Below are 21575 nucleotides of genomic sequence, written 5' to 3'. Positions count from 1 at the left end.
CACAAGAAGACCCTTATTTCTAACTTGGACCTTAATGAACCCAATTTAGGGTTTTGTTTATTAATCCAAGTATTGGAATCTCAAGGAAACCCACCCATTATCACCACCAACTTATAGGGATTATGAATCATTTTTTATTAAATAATACTTCTTAAATATATATGCTTTTCAATAAAAGTGTTTTCTACATATATTCATCTAAACTACGAAAATGAGCATTCTAAGTTCCATACAGGGATGATCACACTACTGTAGAGAACTTGACTAGCCCTGATCTTCTCCTCAACTATTAGAACGAGAGATTTGAACTTGAAAAAACACACTAGTGTGACCAACTTAATTAAGTTTAATCTACAAAGATTGTTTATTAGTAATAATTAAGTTTTGCTCTATCCACTACAAATCAAGACAAGGAAAACTTCCAAGCAAGTACTAGTTTTTAAATTTGAGGTGTTTGAATTGGTGTTTAGAAGCGTGGACCTGAGCCAACCTCCAAGACAATGCTCAAACAGTATCAATATTTTAGAACTTGAATTCCTATGAGAGGACTTATTAGGATCCCATCATTATAATTAAGTGATATTATATTAGTTTCTCAGAATCCGAAATTCCCGTTTCTATTCCATTCCCAGAGCTTCTATTCCACTGACTTTGTCAGGTTCAATAGGTTTAATAACTTTAGCGTCATTATCTCACTCATCTGCAGGTTTATCAGCTGGCTATTACCCTCCAAATCTAGCCAATATGGACCACTTGCCCTGGATAGAATACACAATACAGGTTACGTTTTACATGTAGATATGGTGAAATTATGTGTTTGACCTTTCAGGAAAATCGTTCCACCTATCTTTCAGAAACTGATCAGAGTCAGAGGCTTAATTAAGTTAATTAATTAGTATTTACTCATCTTATCTGGAAATTTCAAATTAATTACAATAGTTTTTTTACAGGTAGTAGGAAAGCTAATCCCTCAATGATTATGTTGATGGTTATATGTTAAATATACAACTTCGTGCCCGTGTTCCCCTCAATTTTTTCTTTTCTAATTTTCTGTGCTGTAATGCATGTTTAAGTTTGTGTCACTATAGTTATATAACTTCATGATTATATATGATGAAAACTATAGAAAAGTAGATTTCAACCCAATTGCATTAGAATATTTTAGGAAAACCCCACACATCTTTTGACTATTTTTTTCATGTTAAAAAACATATCATATTGAGATAATGAGGTCAATTAATAGCTTAGAGTTCTCATTTATGATTTTGTTTCATGCCTACTTTACCCTCTACAGTTTTTCTTTGTCAGCAATACTTTTCTAATTTAATGTTATTTATGTGGTACAAATTGATTTTTAGCTTAAAAATCAATAGATTTGAGTCTTATATATTAGTAATGTGGATTGGTTTGATACCAAATGTGTAGGTATGTGGATGAGGTTGATATAAAAAGTGTAGGTAATGTGGATATATAGGTTTTGATACCTATCGCATGGAGGTGACGTAGATAGGATTTGCTTAAGTAGTAACTTGCCAAGTATTTCACGAAAATCATATCTTATAATTGCTTGTTGTGTCGTAATAAGCATATATGGGTTTTTAACGTACATTTAAGTCTTTTGAGATGAGTTAAAGTTTCTCTGATTTTGTAGACTTTGGAAAAACCAAGTGTGGGATTCCTCAATTCCTTGCCCTTTGCAAAACCAAAAAGGTTTCATTTTTCAACAACAATGAAAGTTAAATTACAGTTTGAAATCCATTCTCCATTTTGTTAATGGATAATGTTATGAAGATCAAAATTTTACTCTAAATTTGCAACTAAATGATGTGTCACTAATAAAAAAATAAACATGTTAATCAACACTTAAGTAATAATACAATCATCAACAACCACATCATTTAGTTTATAAAATTTGGTTTAAGAATTTAGTCTCCTTAGCATTACCTTTTGTTAATTAATCTGATATTATTTATTAGTTTTATGAATACCTTGTCTAAGAGAAATGCTTGAGGTGTGAGGCAATAATATGGTACTAAGTGGCTCAAGGCTCATTTTTAAAAATAAATATTAATCAGTTTCAAAGTCCAGTTGGTCATATAGTACTTGAGTTTGCTTACAAACAAGGTCTATTCTGCTGTGCTGGTTGGCAAGTGTACTCTAGTAATCAAGTATTTAAGGTGAAAAATGGGTTTTCACATAGTCAAATGCCAAAACTTGGGGACTCCAAAGTCAGTGTAACTCCCCAAATTTCTTACCCTCGGTTGGAACCCATTTTGTCTGCTGATTGACCTAGAATTACTTCCCCAAGCATGCAACCAAAGTCTTTAAAAAAAAGGGTCAAACTCTTCAACCCCAAGCATCTGTACACCTCTTTCTTCGTGAAACATTATAAACCCCCCACACCCTTCCATTTCAACAATTCATTAACTCTACCATGTAAATTGGCAAAGGGCCAACCTAACACTCACTTAATAAGGTTTATGAATTTTACCAACCGCACTCACTTGTAATTGATGCCTAATATTCATTAATATTCACTATCAGCTTATAATTGAAATGGTTAAGAGGTTTATCTATGTTCTCGAAAAATTATGTGTTCAAATTCTCCTTTAATATCGTTTGTATAAAAAAGAATTGTTATTAACACTTTAAAAATTTCATTCTACACTCCTCACAAGTGTATTTTTCTTTTTAATTATAGAAAATTTAAAATACAAAATGAGATTTTTGGAATACTAATAGCAATTCCCAAAAAATTATGTATCTCATAATTACATCACTTAAATCCTAATATTTGCCTAGATTATGTTAATTTGTGTCACTGTGTGAACTGATGAAGGTGAATTGACCCTCTTACTTCGTTAAGAGGAAATAATTAGTTAAATCGGAATTTCAAGACTAAAGTATCTCACTTTTTATCTGGAATTGATACGATACTCTACTTAAGCTAATCTAAACTAAGAGGAAGGAGATTTATTTTCAAATGTATAAGATGTGCACATCTGTTCTAATCAATGCGCCCACGACCATTGCATAACCTTTGCAATTAAGAAGGTTGCATGTACATTTTTATCAACAAACGAGTTAAACACGGGCCAATGACATCTTGGAATACAACAATACTACTTATATCATAATATTTTCCGTCTTTATTTTCTCATTATTTTCTCTTTTGTTTGTACGTCTTCCTTGGAACTTAGTCAACAACCAAACCAAAATAGAGAACTTAGTCAAACAAAAGTAATACACTATACGCCGTATATGGTATATACGAAAGCGATCCCACAGTACATTGTTTGTACGTTCTGTGTCTCCACTGGTAGAGCCGAAAGTAGGTTTAATGCCTCTAATACATATTAACTTTTGCCTATTGATCTGGAACAAGGACCAAAAAGATTAAAGATCCTGATTTTTGACGACTTTTAAGCAAGCCTTGCAGCAATCCTCTGTGTCGATTACCATCAACGTAATACATACCCAACTACTATCCTATCAGGTTGTCTGCAACAGTTCCTTGATATCGTACCCTTGTAGCTGTCACATAAACAAGAAGATTGGTTTTAGCAAAGAGAAAGAGTACGTGATGCTTACCCTTCAGCTTCAGAATTCGGACTCATCTATAACCATAACTTACATACTCCGAAATCTTGTTTACCTGAAGGAAGGTCAGAAGCAAGATCACTCCTGAGTTCCAGAGAGCATGTATTGTGATGGGAGTTACAAGGTTGCGAGTTTGAGCATATGACAATCCCAGAGCAGTGCCTATACAGACCATAAAGTATATGAGATAAAATGTGTTTGATGAAACCTGAAGTACATTAATGTGCGCCCGAGGTGATGCACAAATTTTATTTGATTTCTTTGGTAGACATGCTACCTAGCACAAACAGCTGGGGAAATTCTCCAGGAGTGAGATGTGCGAATGCAAATACAGCTGCACTTATTACAATAGCCACTGGTGTAGGTACCCTGCCAAACACATTTTCAACAGCAATAAGATACTCAGGAACGAACACTTGACACCAACAAATGCAACTATACTAAAACAAGTGAAACTAAAAAGTTTTAAACCCATGCTCAGCCAACTCCCCGAAACCTTATGTAAAAATTTTGTACGATTCTGCCATTCTCCTACATAAGTACCTCAAAAGCAGTTTCTTCTACCATATATTTCTTATCCTCTACACTATTCCAGCTTTGCTCTTGTTAGTAGAAATATCCGATTCTGGTTGATTAACTCAGAAAATAAGTTTTAGGAGTGAACCAAATCACATTGTCTGGATGGCAACTTCCTAGTTAAACTAGCCCACAATTTTCCAAAACTTATAACCAATTCTACAGGTTACAATCACCGGGAATATTTATAAACAATTGCAAGCAAGCTTTGGGGAAGAACTGTGCACGTTTATTAGAGATAGAAATGCTCAATCATTTTGAGGCATATTATGCAACTCTATTAAACAAAGAAAAAGGGAAGTATACCATTTAGTCATGGAGACCATAAAAAACCCACGAAACACAGTTTCTTCAAGAATTGGAGCCAAAACTCCAGTGATGCCTAGCAAGCAAGCAGTGCTGCATCCAACATTAACAAGAGCTTAATCAACTTGCTCAATCCCCAAGTTCTAGTGATGAAAAAGAAAGGACCTTGTAAAGTACCTAATACCGGAAGATCCAATCAGTGGAAGCAAACTTACGAGAGCGTCCTTCTAAAATCATGTCAAAATGAATAAAACATATAGTCATGTTAAAATTATAATTAAAACAAATAATTTGCTTATTAATTTAATCCAGTGTCCATTGCATCCTATAATGAGATAAAGAGATAATAAGATAAATTTGAATAATTCAAACCTCTCGTTCTGGGCTCTCCCCCCTCAACAAGGACAATGCAGCCCCTGTCACTGCAATAGCAGCTATGGCACCAACAAAACCAATCCCTGCCCACAATAGCCATCCCTTCTGTAGATTGAAAGGTTCCTTCAAATCTGAAACGGTAATAGCTCATTATCTCTTTATCAGAAATGGTAATAGCTAATTAACTCAATTGGCCACAGTCTAGATATAGGCTTTAACAAACCAGAATCTGGCAATGATGAGCTTTCAAATCTAAATTCCGCAACTATATGTTAACGGAAGAAATACAGATTACTATTCATTGCAACTCAACAAATCACACATTCTATATATAAGCTACAACAAGAGTTATCCCATTGAGACATTTACCAAAATAATGGTACAACGGGAACCCTTTGCCACCGCTTTGCATTGAAGCAATTAACAGTGAGCAGGGTGAACGACAATCCAACAAGAAGAAAATTTACGAGTGTGTTTGTGTTTGTGTTTTCGTTCTAGGATAAAGAAATAAATTGGAAAAATCAGTACCGTAGCGATAAACATCTTCAGGCAGTGGTTGGTAAGTGTTGGCAACGGTATATAGAACAGCAAGTACAGCTGCAGTTGTAATACTAGCGAAACAATAACCAAACCAGTCAGACCATGTCGAAATTCGCAAAGCACGGTTATAAACACTGCAAAACAGCTCCTACAAGTAGAATTACAATGCGATTACGCATTACCCTTGATCAAGAAACAGTATCTCTGCCTTCTCATCCAAACTCAAATCCTGAATTCGAATGCCTAAATACGGTATAGCTGCTGCCTCTACCAGTCCTGTCAAAACAAAACTGCCTGGGACAAAAATTAATCTTTCTTCTTCTGAATTGTGATATATAATCCAGTATTGAATTAAGCACAATTATAGTAACATTAATAAGCTAATTAAACACTAAACCCACCTCAGCCCACAAGCAAGCGATGTTAACGACGCCGTTTGCCATTCCCAGGGCACATCCCACCGCTTCAAAATCCGCCACTGCGACTCATTTTCCTGATAATTTCACCCAAAGATGATTACTTTAAAGTTGAAACTCTCTCTTCTTAATCTGGGTTCTCTTGGTTGAAGCTGAAAGCGAGTACCTTTTCTTGGAAATCGCCTTTGGGCTTTCCTCCGCCGCTGAAAAAGCAAATGTACGGCGGATTTCTGACGTTTCTGGGCCATGAAAGCTGGGTCGATCGGCTCGGCGAGAAGCCGGCGGTGAAGCTTCTGCGACCGTCGAGAAAAAGGGAGGGGATTTGGGTTTTGGAGGAAGTTGGCTTGGGTGAGTCTGATAAGAAGGAGAAGGAAGATTGAGCTACAGATGTGAACAGCGTGCACACCATTGCTGGTTTTGATATTGTATTCGAACTTTTGAGCATGCAGAGAATTGCAGAGCAGCGGGAGAGACGACTGTTTGAGCAGAGGGATAAGGCTGGCCTGAGGTTTGCATAATTTCACTTTTCATCCCGTAATGTTTCTAAAATTGCATTGAGCTCCCTGTGAAATGTGAACAGATTGCTTGGGCCGTTTGGCTAAACTGTTTGATGGACTCCTCCGTTGTGGGCTGGTATGACTAGGCCTAGGTGGGCTTTTTGGTATTTTGGGCCTGAGGCCGATAATCCGCTGGCGAAGGCTTTCACTCAGATGCTTTTTAAATCGACTCGTTTGATAAACATTTCAATTTAGATTTTTAATTTTCTATTTAAAATTTAAAATATCTTCTTCATATTTTCCCTTCACATCTTAAACATAATACATGAAAATCAAACCCTCAAAAACGATGTGGTTATAAAACGGGTTATTGACTTCTCAGTTGTACAACTGCTATTTGATATTTCAAAAAAGTTATCTTATACTCATCATTTATTTCTTTGTCATTTTGACCAAATGTACAAGTCAAGATGTAGTTTCATTGCTATAACTTTTACGTCTATAGTTGTGATTCTTGTAGCTGGCTCGAGCTTAAACATTTTTTTTTTTTGAGCAAAAATTATATTATAAACTATTCTAGTTTATGGTGAAAAGTTTGCTTTTTTTTTTTTTTTAACAAAAGATATTATCTATACTAACTAAAAGCGAATGAGATTAACCTCACAATTGGCTACTAATAATGTGGTTAAATTCGTTTTTGATGAGAATCGAACCTATGAAATCTCACTTACAAATGAAAAATCTGAATTTAGATGCAATGAGGCAAACACTTTACCTTATCAAGTGCCCTAACTCACGTTTATCAGTATTAACATAAATTAATAAGCTATAATAATGCGCATGTCTTCGTCTGCATATTGATATAACCTCATGTTTTCTTTGTTGTCCGACCTAACATATGACCAAATGGACCACCATTTGTGATTAAATGGTTCCAAGCCAACTTCCCCCAAATTTAATTTCTGATTATAAATTATTGGAAATTGGAATGGAAGCTGTTAAGTAGGATCCTCTGATCATACTTTACTTTAATTGATAATTCATGTGGAATTGGAATAATTCAGCAGCTTGATCCGATCTAAATCCGGCAAACTCTTTGACCGATTGGAAAACCAAGGAACAAAGTGAGTTGCGTTCATGTTTTTGAGTCAAAATAAAATATGCATAAAGTCGTATAGGGCAAATAAAATAATGAGATTAAACTTGTATTGGTAGGGGAATGGGACATCATGGTCACCCACACGATCTCTAATCTACGTACAAAGCCGAAGTCCATTTAATATGTTTTTTTTTTTAACATGTACGATATTATTTACAGTATGTGTGGGAAAGCAAGTCAATATTCATAGTAAACTAACTATAATAATTTGATCTGAATTCTTTTTTGGCAAGAATCAAACCAAAAATAAAAATTAGACCGTAGTATAAAACGGTAAAAACGATCCAATATTTACCAATTTTAGTAATTTTGAAAGGAGGTTTGAATTTATTAATGATGGTGTTGCTTGCCTCTTGCCGCCCTATCGGTATTTGATTCCTTTTTGTGTGTTGTATTTGTAATGATCCCATTGCCTATTGGTAAACCCACTAATCAATAACATGCCATTTGTACATTGAGCTTTTTTTTTTCCCCTCACCATCCTTAGGTAGTAAAAGTAGGCTTAATTTTTTTTCAATGATCCTTTCAACTCCATTTCATGCTTACTTTACTCTTTAAAATGAAAATATCGTCACTTCACATTCTAAAACTCAAGTTTCACTTTGACGAGATTCCTCCATTTGATGAAAAGTTCGTCAAATATGCTGACATGCAAGGAATATTGCTCTTGTGGCCTAATCTTTGAGAATGGTTGTCAATGAAAGAAGGGGACAAAGGGAAGAGAAAAAGGAGGGGAGAGAATCAGGATTATTTCAAATTAGGGACATGATTTTAGCATACTATTCTTTATGTGCGCACCCTATGTTTGTTTCTGACAATTAAATCAAAGTAAAGTAAAAAAAATAAAAACCAAATAAAAAGTGCAAATAATTTTTTGATTTGATCCTAAACCACCCCTCATAATTTATCTATGTTCATGGGAATTCTCAAATATTAAGAAAATTTGCTTTTTCACCTTTCATTATACACGGTACACAGTCGGCGACACTCAATGTTGAGATGGTCTATATGATAAGTTGATCGATCGTGGTAGGCTTTAGCTTTAAGGATTTTGTTTGGATCAAACAAAATTCTGTACATCGGAGCAATTTGAACATCTCTAGATCTAATTTTTAAATGATGGTAAATTTAACTTTATGAAAGTCATGATTATTGAAATGGACTTTAATTATATAGGATTAAAGCTGATAAGTGTTATTTTATCAAACTTTGAAGAATGTAATAATGTATGAGAGTGGTGATCTATGTTAGGTGATACGCCATATGCCAATAAGTCGTCTTTGCCATCTCCTAAGAGAATCTGAGTGTTGGGTGAGGATTTCGCCTAATCATTTTGGTTTTTAACTTTATACGTGAAAGTTAATCATTAATCAAAGAGTGCAACTTTGCTGTGATTGTCACTCTCGTTGACTATTATTAGATTAGTTTGGTTTAATTGATTTAATATACAGATCTCGAAATTAAAATTAACATAATTGAAATCAATAAAAGGATGAGCATCACTCTCAATCAGTGTTTAAAATATCGGTATTGGTAGAAATACAGATATGTAAATGAGATGAAATATCAACGGATACATCAAATATCGACATTGATGGAAATATCGATATGCATATTTAAAATGAAACTTTACGAATTGTTAAGCATTAGTTTGAACGAAATATAAGAGTTTCTCCAATATTAAACATATGTGTTAGAAAAAATAAAATATGGGAAAACTTGATATAAGTCCAATTTTTTGAACCAATAGTAGGAATAGTCCAGTTTATTAAAATAAGTCCAATTTGTTATATTTAATTATTTAATTATCAATAGTTATATGTTCAATGATAAGATTTATTATAAAAATCAAATTTCTTCCCAATTATCTCTTTGCTTATTTCTTTTTATTTATCTTTTTGTTATTTCTCGTTTTTCCTCCTACTTTAAACCCCATTTATAGATTTTATTTTTAATTTTTATAATCAACCTATATCACAGGTTAATTATATTTATCTACCTATATGACAAATTTTTTTTTTATAATCAACCTATCACAGATTAATGTGTCTTACTTGTAGGTATGTTATGTTTTTTCTACATTTTAATTAGGTTCATATCTCACGTATAGGTATTATATACATTCATATATTTGTTACTTGAGTTAGGGTATAATGTTTTGTAGATAAATTTATGCTAGTATATTAGTATTTTTGTTGTAAGATATTAAATATATTCATTTGGAGTTGGAAAATGCATAATATTAGAAGTTTTTAATTGATTTTTAATATTTTTTGAAAATATAAAATGAGTATAAAAGAAATAAAAACATATAATTAGATAACTGGACTCACTTCTAAAAACACTCTACATTTTTGGACATGGATCTAAAAGCCCCTAGAAATATTGACGTTATATGTCGATTTTAGTCTAAACTTAAGAGTTTATTTGATATAAGATGAAGTTTAGACTTTGCCGCTTTATCCCATTTCCATATCTTTTTTCTGATTTTTTTATATTTCTATGGAAATATCAGCCGTTTTGAACAAATTTTAAATTCTACCCTCAATTCAAGGATGAAAAAGATACGCTCTTTAAAAAGTTGTTTTTATATCAAAAATGATATTTGTACACCATATATTAGTGAATTCTATCTCTACTAAAATGAGAATACAAACGTTTTTATATCAAAAATGCTATTTGTACCCCATATATTAGTGAATTCTATCTCTAGTAAACGAGAATACAAACGATGTAGCACTTACTCTTTTTCATATATAAATTCCCCCATTAATACCAGAATTTCCGCTCTATCCAACGACCAAAAATCGTGGAGAACCCCCTAATCCCCAGTCTTGCCATTTGTCTCTCCATCGTCGGGTGTTGGCATCGAACCTTAATTGCCGCGTGGGTCCCAAGCACCGTCAAGCTCCAAACACTGTTTTTTGTTTGTTGGACTCCAGGCACTTCATAATTTTAATAAAAAGTTTACCCAAAATATAGACGTTCTGTCATACTTCACTTAAGCTAAGCAGGAAAACATGAGCTACTTAGTATTACGATATAGTGATATTTCTCTTTACTAATAAGTAAAAATTCTTAAGTTTGATTTTTTTTTAAAAAGACGAATTTGAACTATATTATTGTACATACAAATACGAGTAATGTGCTTCACATTCATGATTAAATTATTTATAAACATAACAGATGCTAAGAAAGATAAAAATTAAACTTGGTACTTCAAATACAAGAGCTGTTTAGTTTTTTTGAATGAAGATAAATGCTATTTGCAAACTCTTTCTTGTAATTTAGATTACTCTAACTTAGACTCCCTTGCAAAAAGAATATATCTCCACTAATTAATAAAACACTCATTCAACCAATACCTTATGAAATTACTAGTTTAACCCTCTAATTAAAACAGAATATGAATAAGAAATATGGGACATAAATGTAATTTCACACAATCAAATTTTGTTATTTTTTTTCAAAACTTCACCTACATGTGATGTTAAAATACCTCAAATATTAAAAAAATAAAAAAAAAACTAAAAACAAAAACCTACCACTTCCTCCCACGTTATCTCTCTCTCTCTCTCTCCTTCTTATTTTCTAAAAGAATGTGTTCATACACACAAAGTGTGTAGGCAAATACTAATATTAATGATGAAAACATATAATTTATTTATATTATTTTGTCGTTTATGGGTTAAATAACGTGTCTTGTTAGAATGAATTTCATTACTTTGCAAGATGTCGTTTTTTTTTTAACAAAGCGAGATCTAAATTCCTATAATATTTAGAAAAAAAAAAGTATATATTGTCCGATTAATTGGCTTAAGGCATACTGCGTACATAGTTAGTAAAATACATAACAAATATAATACATTAAAATTGTGCGTATTATTCAACAACTTTGTTAAAAAAAAACATTTTGAAAACATTAGCCACGTTTAAAATTTAATATTAAATTTATATATTTTCAATATCATATTAAAATTACGTATAAAATTGTGAATTTTGTATATTTTATTAAAAATGTGTCAAAATAATGCGTATTAAACGTAAAAAAATATGTTCGCACGTGTATAAACATGTATGGTACGTTTGAGTTATAAAAGACATGCAATTTAACGAACCATTAAAACATCTTAAAAAATAAAACTATTTAAAAAAATACATTTGTATGTGTATAAGATACTCAAATTTACTAATTATGGTTGCGTAGTTATAAGTTCAATATATTAAGGGATGTGATATCCACATATTCTTTTTTACTTCTCATATCATTTTTTAATTTTCAGATGTCGGATCATATGAATTTAAAAAAATTAAAAGATAAAAATTAACAAGAAATAAAGGATAAAAATTAACAAGAAATATGTAAAGAGTAAAAATAGATGTAAATTGTCACATCCCGACCTTGGGCGGATCACTTCCCGGGCCCGCTCCACCACCGTAGCACGATACTTCCCAGTGGGTCACCCATCATGGGATTGCTCTAGCCCTCTTCTCGCTTAACTTCGGAGTTAAGCATGAGAATATACATATAAGGATCACTCCCCTGCGCGATGTGGGATGTCACAATCCACCCCCCTTAGGGGCCCGACGTCCTCGTCGGCACACACGCGGCCAGGGTTAGGCTCTGATACCAATTGTCACATCCCGACTCAGGGCGGATTACTTCCCGGACCCGCTCCACCACCGTAGCACGATATTGTCCGCTTTGGGCTTACCATTCCCTCACGGTTTTATTTTTAGGAACTCACGAGCAACTTCTCAGTGGGTCACCCATTATAGGATTGCTTTAGCCCCTTCTCGCTTAACTTCGGAGTTCTTACGGAACCCGAAGCCAGTGAGCTCCCAAAAGGCCTCGTGCTAGGTAAGAATGAGAATATACATATAAGGATCACTCCCCTGAGCGATGTGAGATATCATATAAATAGTATACTAGTATATTAATTTGTATGAAATATGACCAAAATTGCTCATATTAATTTTGTTCATTCAACTGTCGTTCCTTATTTTAATTGGTCAATTAATGGTGAGAGAGACCTTGATCGCATCTTGTCATACAATTTTTTTATGTTTTTCTTTTCATTTTCTCTCCACTTTTAAATAATAAAAAGATACATGAGAAAATCCAGTTCCCCCATATGAATGTGACAACAAACTCTTAAATCCACAATTCAGAAAAGGATCACATCCCCTCCGTCACGAGAAATTTTCAGTTGTGACGGAAATATGAATAATATATCATGAGTTTTTATGCAAGTAATGAAAAATTTTAATTTTTAAGTTATTAACCTTTTAACACACATAATCCAGCATTTATATAAGAATACGTGATATATGAGCAAATTTTAAATAATAAGATACATGAGAAAATCCAGTTCCCCATATGAATGCGACAACAAACTCAAAAATCCACAATTTAGAAAGGGATCTCATCCCCTCCGTCATGAGAAATTTTTAATTATGATAGAAATACAAATAGTATATTATGAGTTTTTATGCAAGCAGTGAAAAATTTTAATTTTTAAATTATTAACCTTTTAATCCATATAACTCACTATTTATATAACAACACGTGAGCGTGATGTTCGTCTACGCACTTTCAGAGGCTTTGCGTTGCGTCTCCACCGCCATCAGTGAATCCTCCACCTCCGCACTCTCTCTCTCTCTCTCTCTCATAATATCAATTTCTCACCTCATCATTCGAACACAGAAAAAAGAGTGAAGATTTTCTCTTTCTTCTTTTGCTTTTCCCCCTCTTTTTCCTCTGATACGTTGGATAGATCTCGACCCTCTGCTGGCTTTTTCCTTAATGCGATTGGTAAGCGATCTAAGCATTCGCACCCGATTTTTCTTATGCAAATTTCAGTAATCCGTGTTTAATCAGCTGCTTAATTACTAATTAGTGGTTGTTTTTGGGTTAATTAGAGATTGATCCTTGGTGTTTGATAAATTTAATTTGAACCTCAGCACAGTAAAGCTCTAATCTTTGTTGGATCTCATTTTGGAAACAACAAACTGTGGAGTTTTAAAGCTCCAGGCTTCTCTCACTAGCTATTTTAAACAAGCAGAGCATTACCCAGTATGCAAGTTTTGTGCTTTTTATTGTAATTTGAGCGTATTTGCTTGCTTTAAACGGATGCTTAATTTGTTATTAATGGATGCATTTGGATAATTAATTAAGCTTAGTGCTCTGCTATTTTGGTTAATTGGTTTGTCCTTTTTCTTGTAATTGTAAGTTAAGCAAATCCAATGCAGGTTTTACGGTGTTGTGACGTAACAGACGCACTTAAATCGTAATTAGACACAGATTTGTGATGGAATGTTTGTGTGTGTGTGTGTGGTGTTGCTAGTTGGTAGTGGATTTGCATTTTTTGGATTTCGTTTTCTGTGGCAATTATTTAGTGTGGGGATTATTTCAGGTGTTCAATGGCTCCGAAAGCGAACGCAGATGGTCGGACTAGGAGCTCGGTACAAATTTTTATTGTAGCTGGTTTGTGCTGTTTTTTCTATATATTGGGTGCTTGGCAGAGAAGTGGTTTTGGGAAGGGAGATAGTATAGCTTTAGAGATCACTAAGAATGGGGCTGACTGCAGTATCAGTCCAAGTTTAACTTTTGATTCCCACCATGCTGGCGAAGCTGGGAATATCGATGAATCGAAGCCCAAAGTTTTCGAACCGTGTCATCATAGTTACACTGATTACACCCCATGCCAAGATCAAAAGCGTGCAATGACATTCCCTAGGGAAGATATGAATTATCGAGAGAGGCATTGCCCTCGTGAGGAAGAAAAGTTACATTGCCTTATTCCAGCACCAAAGGGGTATGTAACTCCATTCCCCTGGCCAAAGAGCCGTGACTTTGTACCATATGCCAATGCACCGTATAAGAGCTTGACTGTTGAGAAGGCTGTTCAGAACTGGATCCAATATGAGGGTAATGTATTTCGATTCCCTGGCGGGGGAACGCAGTTTCCTCAAGGGGCAGATAAATATATTGATCAACTTGCTGCTGTAATACCAATAAAGAATGGGACAGTGAGAACTGCACTGGACACCGGTTGTGGGGTATGTTGTGTTCCCCCAATTCACTGTTTCTTTAGCCTTGATTCCATTCTTTTATGTTTTCCCGTTCTCTTATCTGGGAGAAAATTTAACATTTTCTTCTGTTTCTTTGATCCATATGATGTAACAATGGTGTATTTTTCTTAGGTTGCCAGTTGGGGTGCATACTTGTTGAGTAGACATGTTCTGGCCATGTCATTTGCGCCAAGAGATTCCCATGAGGCACAAGTCCAATTTGCTCTTGAGAGGGGTGTACCTGCAGTTATTGGTGTTCTGGGTACAATAAAGCTGCCGTATCCATCCAGAGCCTTTGACATGGCTCATTGTTCTCGTTGCTTAATTCCATGGGGAATAAATGGTAAGTATTAGATACACCAAACTCAGAGCACTTCTACTTGGTATGAATTGTTGATATCTAATAATCAGCAGTCATTTCTGACATTAAATTTACTATTTGTTATGTACAGATGGAAAATATCTCAAGGAAGTTGACCGAGTTCTTAGGCCTGGGGGTTATTGGGTGCTTTCGGGTCCTCCAATTAATTGGAAGAATAATTACATTTCATGGCAGCGTCCCAAGGAGGATCTTGAGGAGGAACAGAGACAGATTGAAGAAGCTGCTAAACTTCTTTGCTGGGAGAAGAAGTCTGAGAAGGGTGAAACTGCCATTTGGCAGAAGAGGGTAGATTTTGATTCATGTGGAGACAGACAAGATGCTTCCCGTGCTAACTTTTGCAAAGCTGATGAAGCAGATAACGTCTGGTATTTTCCTGTGCTTAAATTTTGTTTACCATTCTCTTTGTTTTTAATACTGGGAGGCCTTCGTGCAGTTACCAATTGACAAGAGGACATTTATTCTTTTTTTGGTCTTCCTGTATAACTTTACATGTATCCAACTTGTGTTCTCAACTTTTAAATGCCAGCATGTATAGGAGGATGATAGAAAAATATGGGGCAACTACTTTAAATGAACGCTAATGGTGTTCAAACGTTGTTACCTTAAAGTTTTTAGCAGACAGGGTTTGTTGTCATCTGTAATGAAAAGCCTTGCAGAATTATTTTTAGTTAAAAGGGGTCCTGAGGTCTAGCTGGGTTATAATTAAATCGCATGTTTGTGCTTTAGCTTATCAGCTTATGCTGTTAACATAGATATATTTTTTCTTATTTTTTCTTCATTTTGGTTGTTATCAGGTATAAGAAAATGGAGGGATGCATAACTCCATATCCTGAAGTTTCCAGTGGGGAGTTGAAGCCATTTCCAAAAAGGCTTTATGCTGTTCCCCCCAGGATTTCTAGTGGGTCTGTTCCCGGAGTTTCTGTTGAGGACTATGAGGAGGATAACAAAAAATGGAAGAAGCATGTAAATGCTTATAGAAGAATCAATAAACTAATTGACACAGGAAGGTATCGCAACATTATGGATATGAATGCTGGTTTGGGTGGTTTTGCTGCAGCAATTGAATCTCCAAAATTGTGGGTCATGAATGTGGTGCCCACAATAGCTGAGAAAAATACGCTGGGTGTTGTATATGAGCGAGGATTGATAGGCATCTACCATGACTGGTACCCTACTCTGAACTTTTCTCCCCTGTCTAATTATTTTCCTCTAAAGCCTCCTCTTTAGCAAATTCTGTTGACATTCCTATATTACCATTCAAGTATATTACATGCTTCCTAGACTCTGCTTTCAAGATAACCATTATTTCCTTTCCTGCTAAAAATGTCTTCCGGCAGCTGAACATTTGTGTTAGAACTTAAAACATGTCAATAGAAGTGCGTGTTGAGTATTTTACAGTGTGCGAATGGCTTTTTCCAAAATGGTTTTAGAAGTGAATTATATATAACCATCTTTTTTCATGAAAACGAAAAGTTCCTGTGATGTGTTAAATAATTGTGAGGTCCTGGAGCAGATCTCTCCTTCCATTTATTTTGTTTGTTTATCAATCATTTTATTCTTTTCTGGTGACGCTATATCAGGTGCGAAGGTTTCTCTACTTACCCAAGGACATATGACCTCATTCACGCCCATGGTGTTTTCAGTTTGTACAATGGAAAGTAAGTATATCTTCATTAGTTTTTGGCTTTCTTTAGTGCTTTTTTACTCCAACAAAGAAAACCTTGGCTTATTTGGTGTAATACCTAATTAGATATTCCCTATGTTACTTGGCCTCAGTACATAGAAAACTGTGTTAAGCTTGAATCTATGGCTGGTTTCAGTTAGGATGGATTGACCTTGATAATGTTAAGCTCATTTAGGTCAACCCGACATTCTGGACTTGTTTAGCATCATTCAATCTTGGCTATCTACCCTTCATGCTTTTTCTCGGTCGAATATTGTTCTTGAAGCTTATTGGATTGGCCTGCCTTATTTTTTCAAGTCGAACGATTAAGATTGGTTAATACGGTATACTTTTTATGAAGTTCTTTTACGGTCCAACAGTAATTTCCCTGAGCACTTCGCTTATAAAAGATGGTACACGAAGCCGTTTAGTTTGAGGGTGAGGTGATTCTTTTGGTTATGATGGTATGTGCACATGTAACACCAACTATTTATTAACTTGTCATAATAAGAATCCGACTGTAGTGTTGCGGAATCATCTTAATGAGGGATAGTATATGTAGATCCAATCAGGGGTAATTGTTTATGTACTGACGGGGATCCCATACTTGCAATAGTAGAGGCAGAACTAACCACTTCAATTTCAGATTGTTTCTTATGCCAAGACCAATTCACTGTTTTGCTTATTCTTTCCTTCTGCTTTTCTGTGACTGAGTAAGCTGTATTGAATGTATCGCAGATGCAATTGGGAAGACATTCTTCTTGAGATGGACAGGATTTTGCGGCCAGAAGGTGCGGTCATATTCCGCGATGAAGTTGATGTATTAATGAAGGTGAAGAAAATAGTTGGAGGAATGAGATGGGATACTAAAATGGTGGACCATGAGGATGGTCCCCTTGTACCAGAGAAGGTATTGGTTGTTGTCAAGCAGTACTGGGTTGGAAACTCCACCGACACGCAATGAACGCCTTAAAGGACGGCTTCTGATATCGTGGATCTAAGCTGGCAATGTTCTCTGTTACAAGTCCTGACAGGGATGTGTATTTTTCCAGTGAGCACTTTTACTGCCCGAGTACTGAGTACTTCATACGGAGGAGGGCTTACACAATCTATGTTCGCTAACTATCTTCCGCCACGTTCCTTTGTAGCATTTTATAAGCAGACAAAGCTACAGAGGTAATATGCTTGTATGTTTAGAGTATCATTCATTTTACAGAACCCCTTTTGTTAAATCTGTACGCCGCGGAGGCCAAAATTCGATCAAACACTAGCTTCCTTAGTTGACTGTCGAATTTCAGATGTATGATTTGCACTTGCAGCCTACAGTTTAATGAGTTTATCTTTTTACTGATTCAATTTCCTCTCGAAACATCGATATTCTCTGGTTTTTAAGGTTTCCCTTCCATTTTTACCACTTTATTATTTTCGCTTCTATGGCTTGTAAAATCGACATGTGAATTGCCTAAATCTGGCCGACTGGTGTTGAAAAGGCAAAAACCAACAACAATTGGAATTTATTGTGATGGGATGGAATTAGCTTTGTTGGTTTAGAAATGAATTCAAGTCCGCGTGTAGTATTCATATCGTCACCACTTTTAATTTCATAAAGTGAAATATCTGTTCGGTCAGTTTCATCTCACATTGGATATGAAAGTTTTACGATAAAAGTTTAAAAGCTCTTCGGCCTCTCCAATCACTGTCATACCGGCACGGTAACACGTTACAAAGAGTCTCTTATCATTGTGTTTCATCAATTATTGATGATAATTTTTCTACCGATCAGAAGAAAAAAAAATTGACAGATCAATGGTGTTCCGACTTCCGTAGACACCGCAATCTGTGGATACCGAGACAACAAATTCTGTGTGTCTTTGTATTAACAGAGGAGGATGGGTGCTATTTCTTTATTTAAATGGCTTTACTTGTATGACAGATCAACTGCAAATTATTATTGTTCACATACACTTCATATTCTCTAGAAATTTAAAGGAACGACTTAGAGGTTTGTAGCTCGAGAAGTCGAGATTATTTATGTGTCCAAGGTTTTGTGCTCAATTTCAAAAGAAGATAACTCAAGAAGACTGAAATCGCATTTTATTCGCCAGAAAAATCGTTCTAAAATGACTCGATTTGCTAACCATAAAATCTATATTCAGTGATGAGGTGAGGACCATTGCCTATTGAGGACTTCCGACTTGGTCAAAGAGTTTCAAACGCTTAGGGATTAATTAGGGAGGCAGTTAGTCGCCTAGTGCCTCGGTAGAAATTTTTAGAACAGTGGTCATAACTCATTTTAAGAATATTAATCATGCATCCAAAGTCACGTACGTGTTATATATAGGTAAAAAAAATTCAATAGGGTAGTATGACCATGTGATTGTATAATATTCAGAATCCTAAGAATGCCTAACCAATCACGTGATCGGATTACCCTAATGAAATTTTTTGTATGTACATACAGAGGGTAGCTCTAGGTCTGTTGTTAGTCATATCTCCTTTAAGAAAGAATCAGAAGTTGAAAATTTTCTTTGGTATTATTGGAACCCAACAAGTTGGTGTGAGCTTGTTATATTTGTAGGCGTCCAAAATGTTCAAATAAGCACCATGTTATATGACATCCGCAAATATGGAAATCGAACCAAACATTTAACGTACTGTACATTTGGCAGATTTCTTGGAAATTTATATGTCTAGTTGATATATTATACAGAGTAATGCTAAGGAGATCACATATTTATACTACATTTGTGTGCTATATCACGTGGTAAATAATGCATATAGGTAATATCTAATAAGATAAATTTATTAATTAACGTGACATGTACATATCATTTGTCATATTAAATAATACACATATAATATAAAAATATGATCTTCCCAATATTTTCCTATTACATATAATGGTAACCGAAAACCAATGATTTTTCCTCTCGTGAAAAAAATGACAAACTGTCAAATTAGGCAAAGAAGCAAACATGTCCCTACCCTCTGAATGTACAACTTTTCATGTTCCATGATAAGCCTCCGCCTCTACATATACAACCATAGTTCTCAACTAGCTCTCTCACCAGCCTTATCTTCTCTAAGCCTCTGAAATATTCAACAAAAACCCTCCTTGTTAATTCAATTCCTCCTTCAATCCGATCCATCTTCTCTTCGGTTTCAAAATTTCGAACTTCTGATTTTTTTTCTCTCTTTTTTCTTTTTTCTTTTTGTAGTTTTATGTTTTCTCCTAGCCTTTGGAAACCAATTTGTTTTCTCTACTTTTTGTTACATAGAGTTTGTTCGAGAATTCAACCCTGCACTCGAGTTCCAGAATTCGATTCAACTCAGCTCCACCAATATTACTTGTCTCAAAAAAGTTTCTCGGAGAATTTTGAGTTCTCTTCTCTATGGCCATTGTTACCTCAAAATCAACTAGTAAGGCGAACCTCTCGCAAACTTTTCCCTTCGAGAACGCCGTCGCCATCCGTGATGCTTCATTTTCTTCATACTTTAGCGGCATTGAGGAAGCCGTCGTGCATAAACTCGCCGATCAGGCGAGCAAGGAGCAGCAGCATAACAATAACAATCACTTGGTAGCAAAAAAGGAAGCAGCTGACGATGAAGAAATTGGAGTGTTCAGAGCTGAAAAATACTTCAATGGAGTAATAGATGAGGAGACAAGCGTCACAAGCCCGAAAAGCGGCAGCAGCAGCACAAATAAGTACCATCATAACAAGGATAAACCAGTGAGTATGGATCACGTGAAGATAAGGGTTCAGCCGGGGACTCCGAGTGTGCGTTCTGAATCGAGCTGGAACAGCCAAAGCACCTTGCTTCGAAGCGCGCCGAGAAATCCTTCCCGGACAAACACAACTACGGGAAACAAACAGAGGAAGAACTTCTTTGCCAGCCTTGGCTGCAAATGTTCGTGTTCAGATAAGAATTCGGTTGATGTGGATGAACACGTCGGTGAGATCAGCTTCAAGAAGAACAATGGTGCAAACACAAGCTGCACGACAACACCAATTAATCATAAACCTCCTGGTGTGGCAGAGATTGTTGATGAAGTTCTAGTTGATATGAACAAAAGCGAAAAGCTCGAAAAGTTGGGAGTTGAGTTGGGAAGAGAGAACTGTTTTACTTTCCCAACTTTAAAATCCGGGGCGGGCAGTTTGCCGCCGAAGATGCTTCCCTTTCACCAAGCAGTAGAGGAAGCAGAGAAAGTGAGGAAGTCTCTGGAGGTGTTCGGCTCCCCTGTGTTTGAGAAGCAAAATAAGTCTTTCGCCCTTGGAAAAAAGCTCACAATGCTGCCGCGGGATGAGTTTCAGGCAAGTTCTGGTGGTGTAATCTACAACAATGACTCGGATAGTGATGCAAGTTCGGATCTTTTCGAGATTGAAAGCCTCACCGGCAAAGCAAACCCTTTTCTTGCGCGGCAAGCATCAGATGCTGGCTCTGCGACGCCAACGAATTGTTATGCGCCGAGTGAGGCGAGCATAGAGTGGAGTGTGGTCACCGCCAGCATTGCTGACATATCCATGATGTCCGACTTCGAAGATCAACAGAGACCAGCGAAAATGGCTCCCAATTCTACGAATGCCAATGCAAGAATGAGCAAGGAAATTCCGAGGCACCACTCCGGGGCACTGTTGGGTTGTAAGAGCCATAAATCTGTGAAAGTTGCAGGAGAGGCACACAGAAGTACATATCAACACGAGAAGAACAATTTCGAACCACAGATCACACGCCGCCGGGCAGAATCATACGTGGCAGGGACAAGGTTTCAAGCTGAGACAACTAATAAGCTGGCAGGCTTTGATGCCAGAGTACAAGGGCAACATGCTCTTGCAGCACGGCCGCTCCCTCGTTCACATTCACCACATGCTTCACATCTTTTGTTCATGTAGTCAAGTAAATCTATTTATTGATGCAGTGTATATAATGTATGGACCATAATTTTCTCTAGTAGTAGTGATTAATTCCAAAGGCTGCTTAAGTTTTA

At 35.7% G+C, this 21575-nt stretch overlaps 3 protein-coding genes across 4 annotated transcripts; 2 read left to right on the top strand and 1 right to left on the bottom strand.

The window, feature by feature from the left end:
* Positions 1 to 3241: 3241 nt before the first annotated feature.
* LOC137737849 (uncharacterized) lies at positions 3242 to 6329 on the bottom strand. Its single transcript, XM_068477418.2, has 10 exons — positions 5980 to 6329; positions 5799 to 5890; positions 5580 to 5687; positions 5386 to 5468; positions 4855 to 4988; positions 4660 to 4709; positions 4483 to 4575; positions 3878 to 3969; positions 3656 to 3762; positions 3242 to 3534 (listed from the first exon to the last, which is right to left on the bottom strand). Exons 1-10 carry the CDS (start codon positions 6256 to 6258, stop codon positions 3493 to 3495), a joined length of 1080 nt encoding a protein of 359 aa, XP_068333519.2. The 5' UTR covers positions 6259 to 6329; the 3' UTR covers positions 3242 to 3492.
* Positions 6330 to 12879: 6550 nt separating this feature from the next.
* Positions 12880 to 17944, top strand: LOC137737300 (putative methyltransferase PMT2). 2 transcript variants are annotated; one of them, XM_088682515.1, is made up of 8 exons: positions 13027 to 13284; positions 13434 to 13545; positions 13886 to 14531; positions 14676 to 14886; positions 14996 to 15290; positions 15720 to 16091; positions 16506 to 16583; positions 17327 to 17944. In XM_088682515.1, the coding sequence occupies exons 3-8, from the start codon at positions 13893 to 13895 to the stop codon at positions 17550 to 17552; spliced, it is 1821 nt and encodes a 606-aa protein (XP_088538641.1). In that variant the 5' UTR covers positions 13027 to 13284; positions 13434 to 13545; positions 13886 to 13892; the 3' UTR covers positions 17553 to 17944. The 2 variants fall into 2 exon arrangements, with proteins under 2 accessions (XP_068332843.1, XP_088538641.1); XM_068476742.2 differs by lacking the exon at positions 13434 to 13545 and having other exon boundaries at positions 12880 to 13284.
* A 1667-nt stretch (positions 17945 to 19611) lies between these two features.
* LOC137737918 (protein PHYTOCHROME KINASE SUBSTRATE 1-like) lies at positions 19612 to 21575 on the top strand. The gene has a single exon (XM_068477502.2). The coding sequence runs from the start codon at positions 19981 to 19983 to the stop codon at positions 21478 to 21480; it is 1500 nt and encodes a 499-aa protein (XP_068333603.2). The 5' UTR covers positions 19612 to 19980; the 3' UTR covers positions 21481 to 21575.

Source organism: Pyrus communis, chromosome 13 (assembly GCF_041283825.1).
Source record: "Pyrus communis isolate YQ-2024b chromosome 13, ASM4128382v1, whole genome shotgun sequence".
Classification (NCBI taxonomy): domain Eukaryota; kingdom Viridiplantae; phylum Streptophyta; class Magnoliopsida; order Rosales; family Rosaceae; genus Pyrus; species Pyrus communis.
The sequence above is the reverse complement of the archived record's forward strand: the minus strand, read 5'-3'. Positions and strand labels throughout refer to the sequence as shown.

What these genes read in the sequence shown, in the direction of transcription:
- LOC137737849 (XM_068477418.2), bottom strand. Translation starts at nt 6,258, where the DNA reads ATGCTCAAAAGTTCGAATACAATATCAAAACCAGCAATGGTGTGCACG. An exon ending in AAGGCGATTTCCAAGAAAAG is followed by an intron (nt 5,891 to 5,979) that starts GTACTCGCTTTC and finishes TGAAATTATCAG; the next exon opens with GAAAATGAGTCGCAGTGGCG. An exon ending in ATACTGTTTCTTGATCAAGG is followed by an intron (nt 5,469 to 5,579) that starts GTAATGCGTAAT and finishes TTGTTTCGCTAG; the next exon opens with TATTACAACTGCAGCTGTAC.
- LOC137737300 (XM_068476742.2), top strand. Translation starts at nt 13,893, where the DNA reads ATGGCTCCGAAAGCGAACGCAGATGGTCGGACTAGGAGCTCGGTACAA. An exon ending in CACTGGACACCGGTTGTGGG is followed by an intron (nt 14,532 to 14,675) that starts GTATGTTGTGTT and finishes TATTTTTCTTAG; the next exon opens with GTTGCCAGTTGGGGTGCATA. An exon ending in ATAGGCATCTACCATGACTG is followed by an intron (nt 16,092 to 16,505) that starts GTACCCTACTCT and finishes ACGCTATATCAG; the next exon opens with GTGCGAAGGTTTCTCTACTT.
- LOC137737918 (XM_068477502.2), top strand. Translation starts at nt 19,981, where the DNA reads ATGGCCATTGTTACCTCAAAATCAACTAGTAAGGCGAACCTCTCGCAA.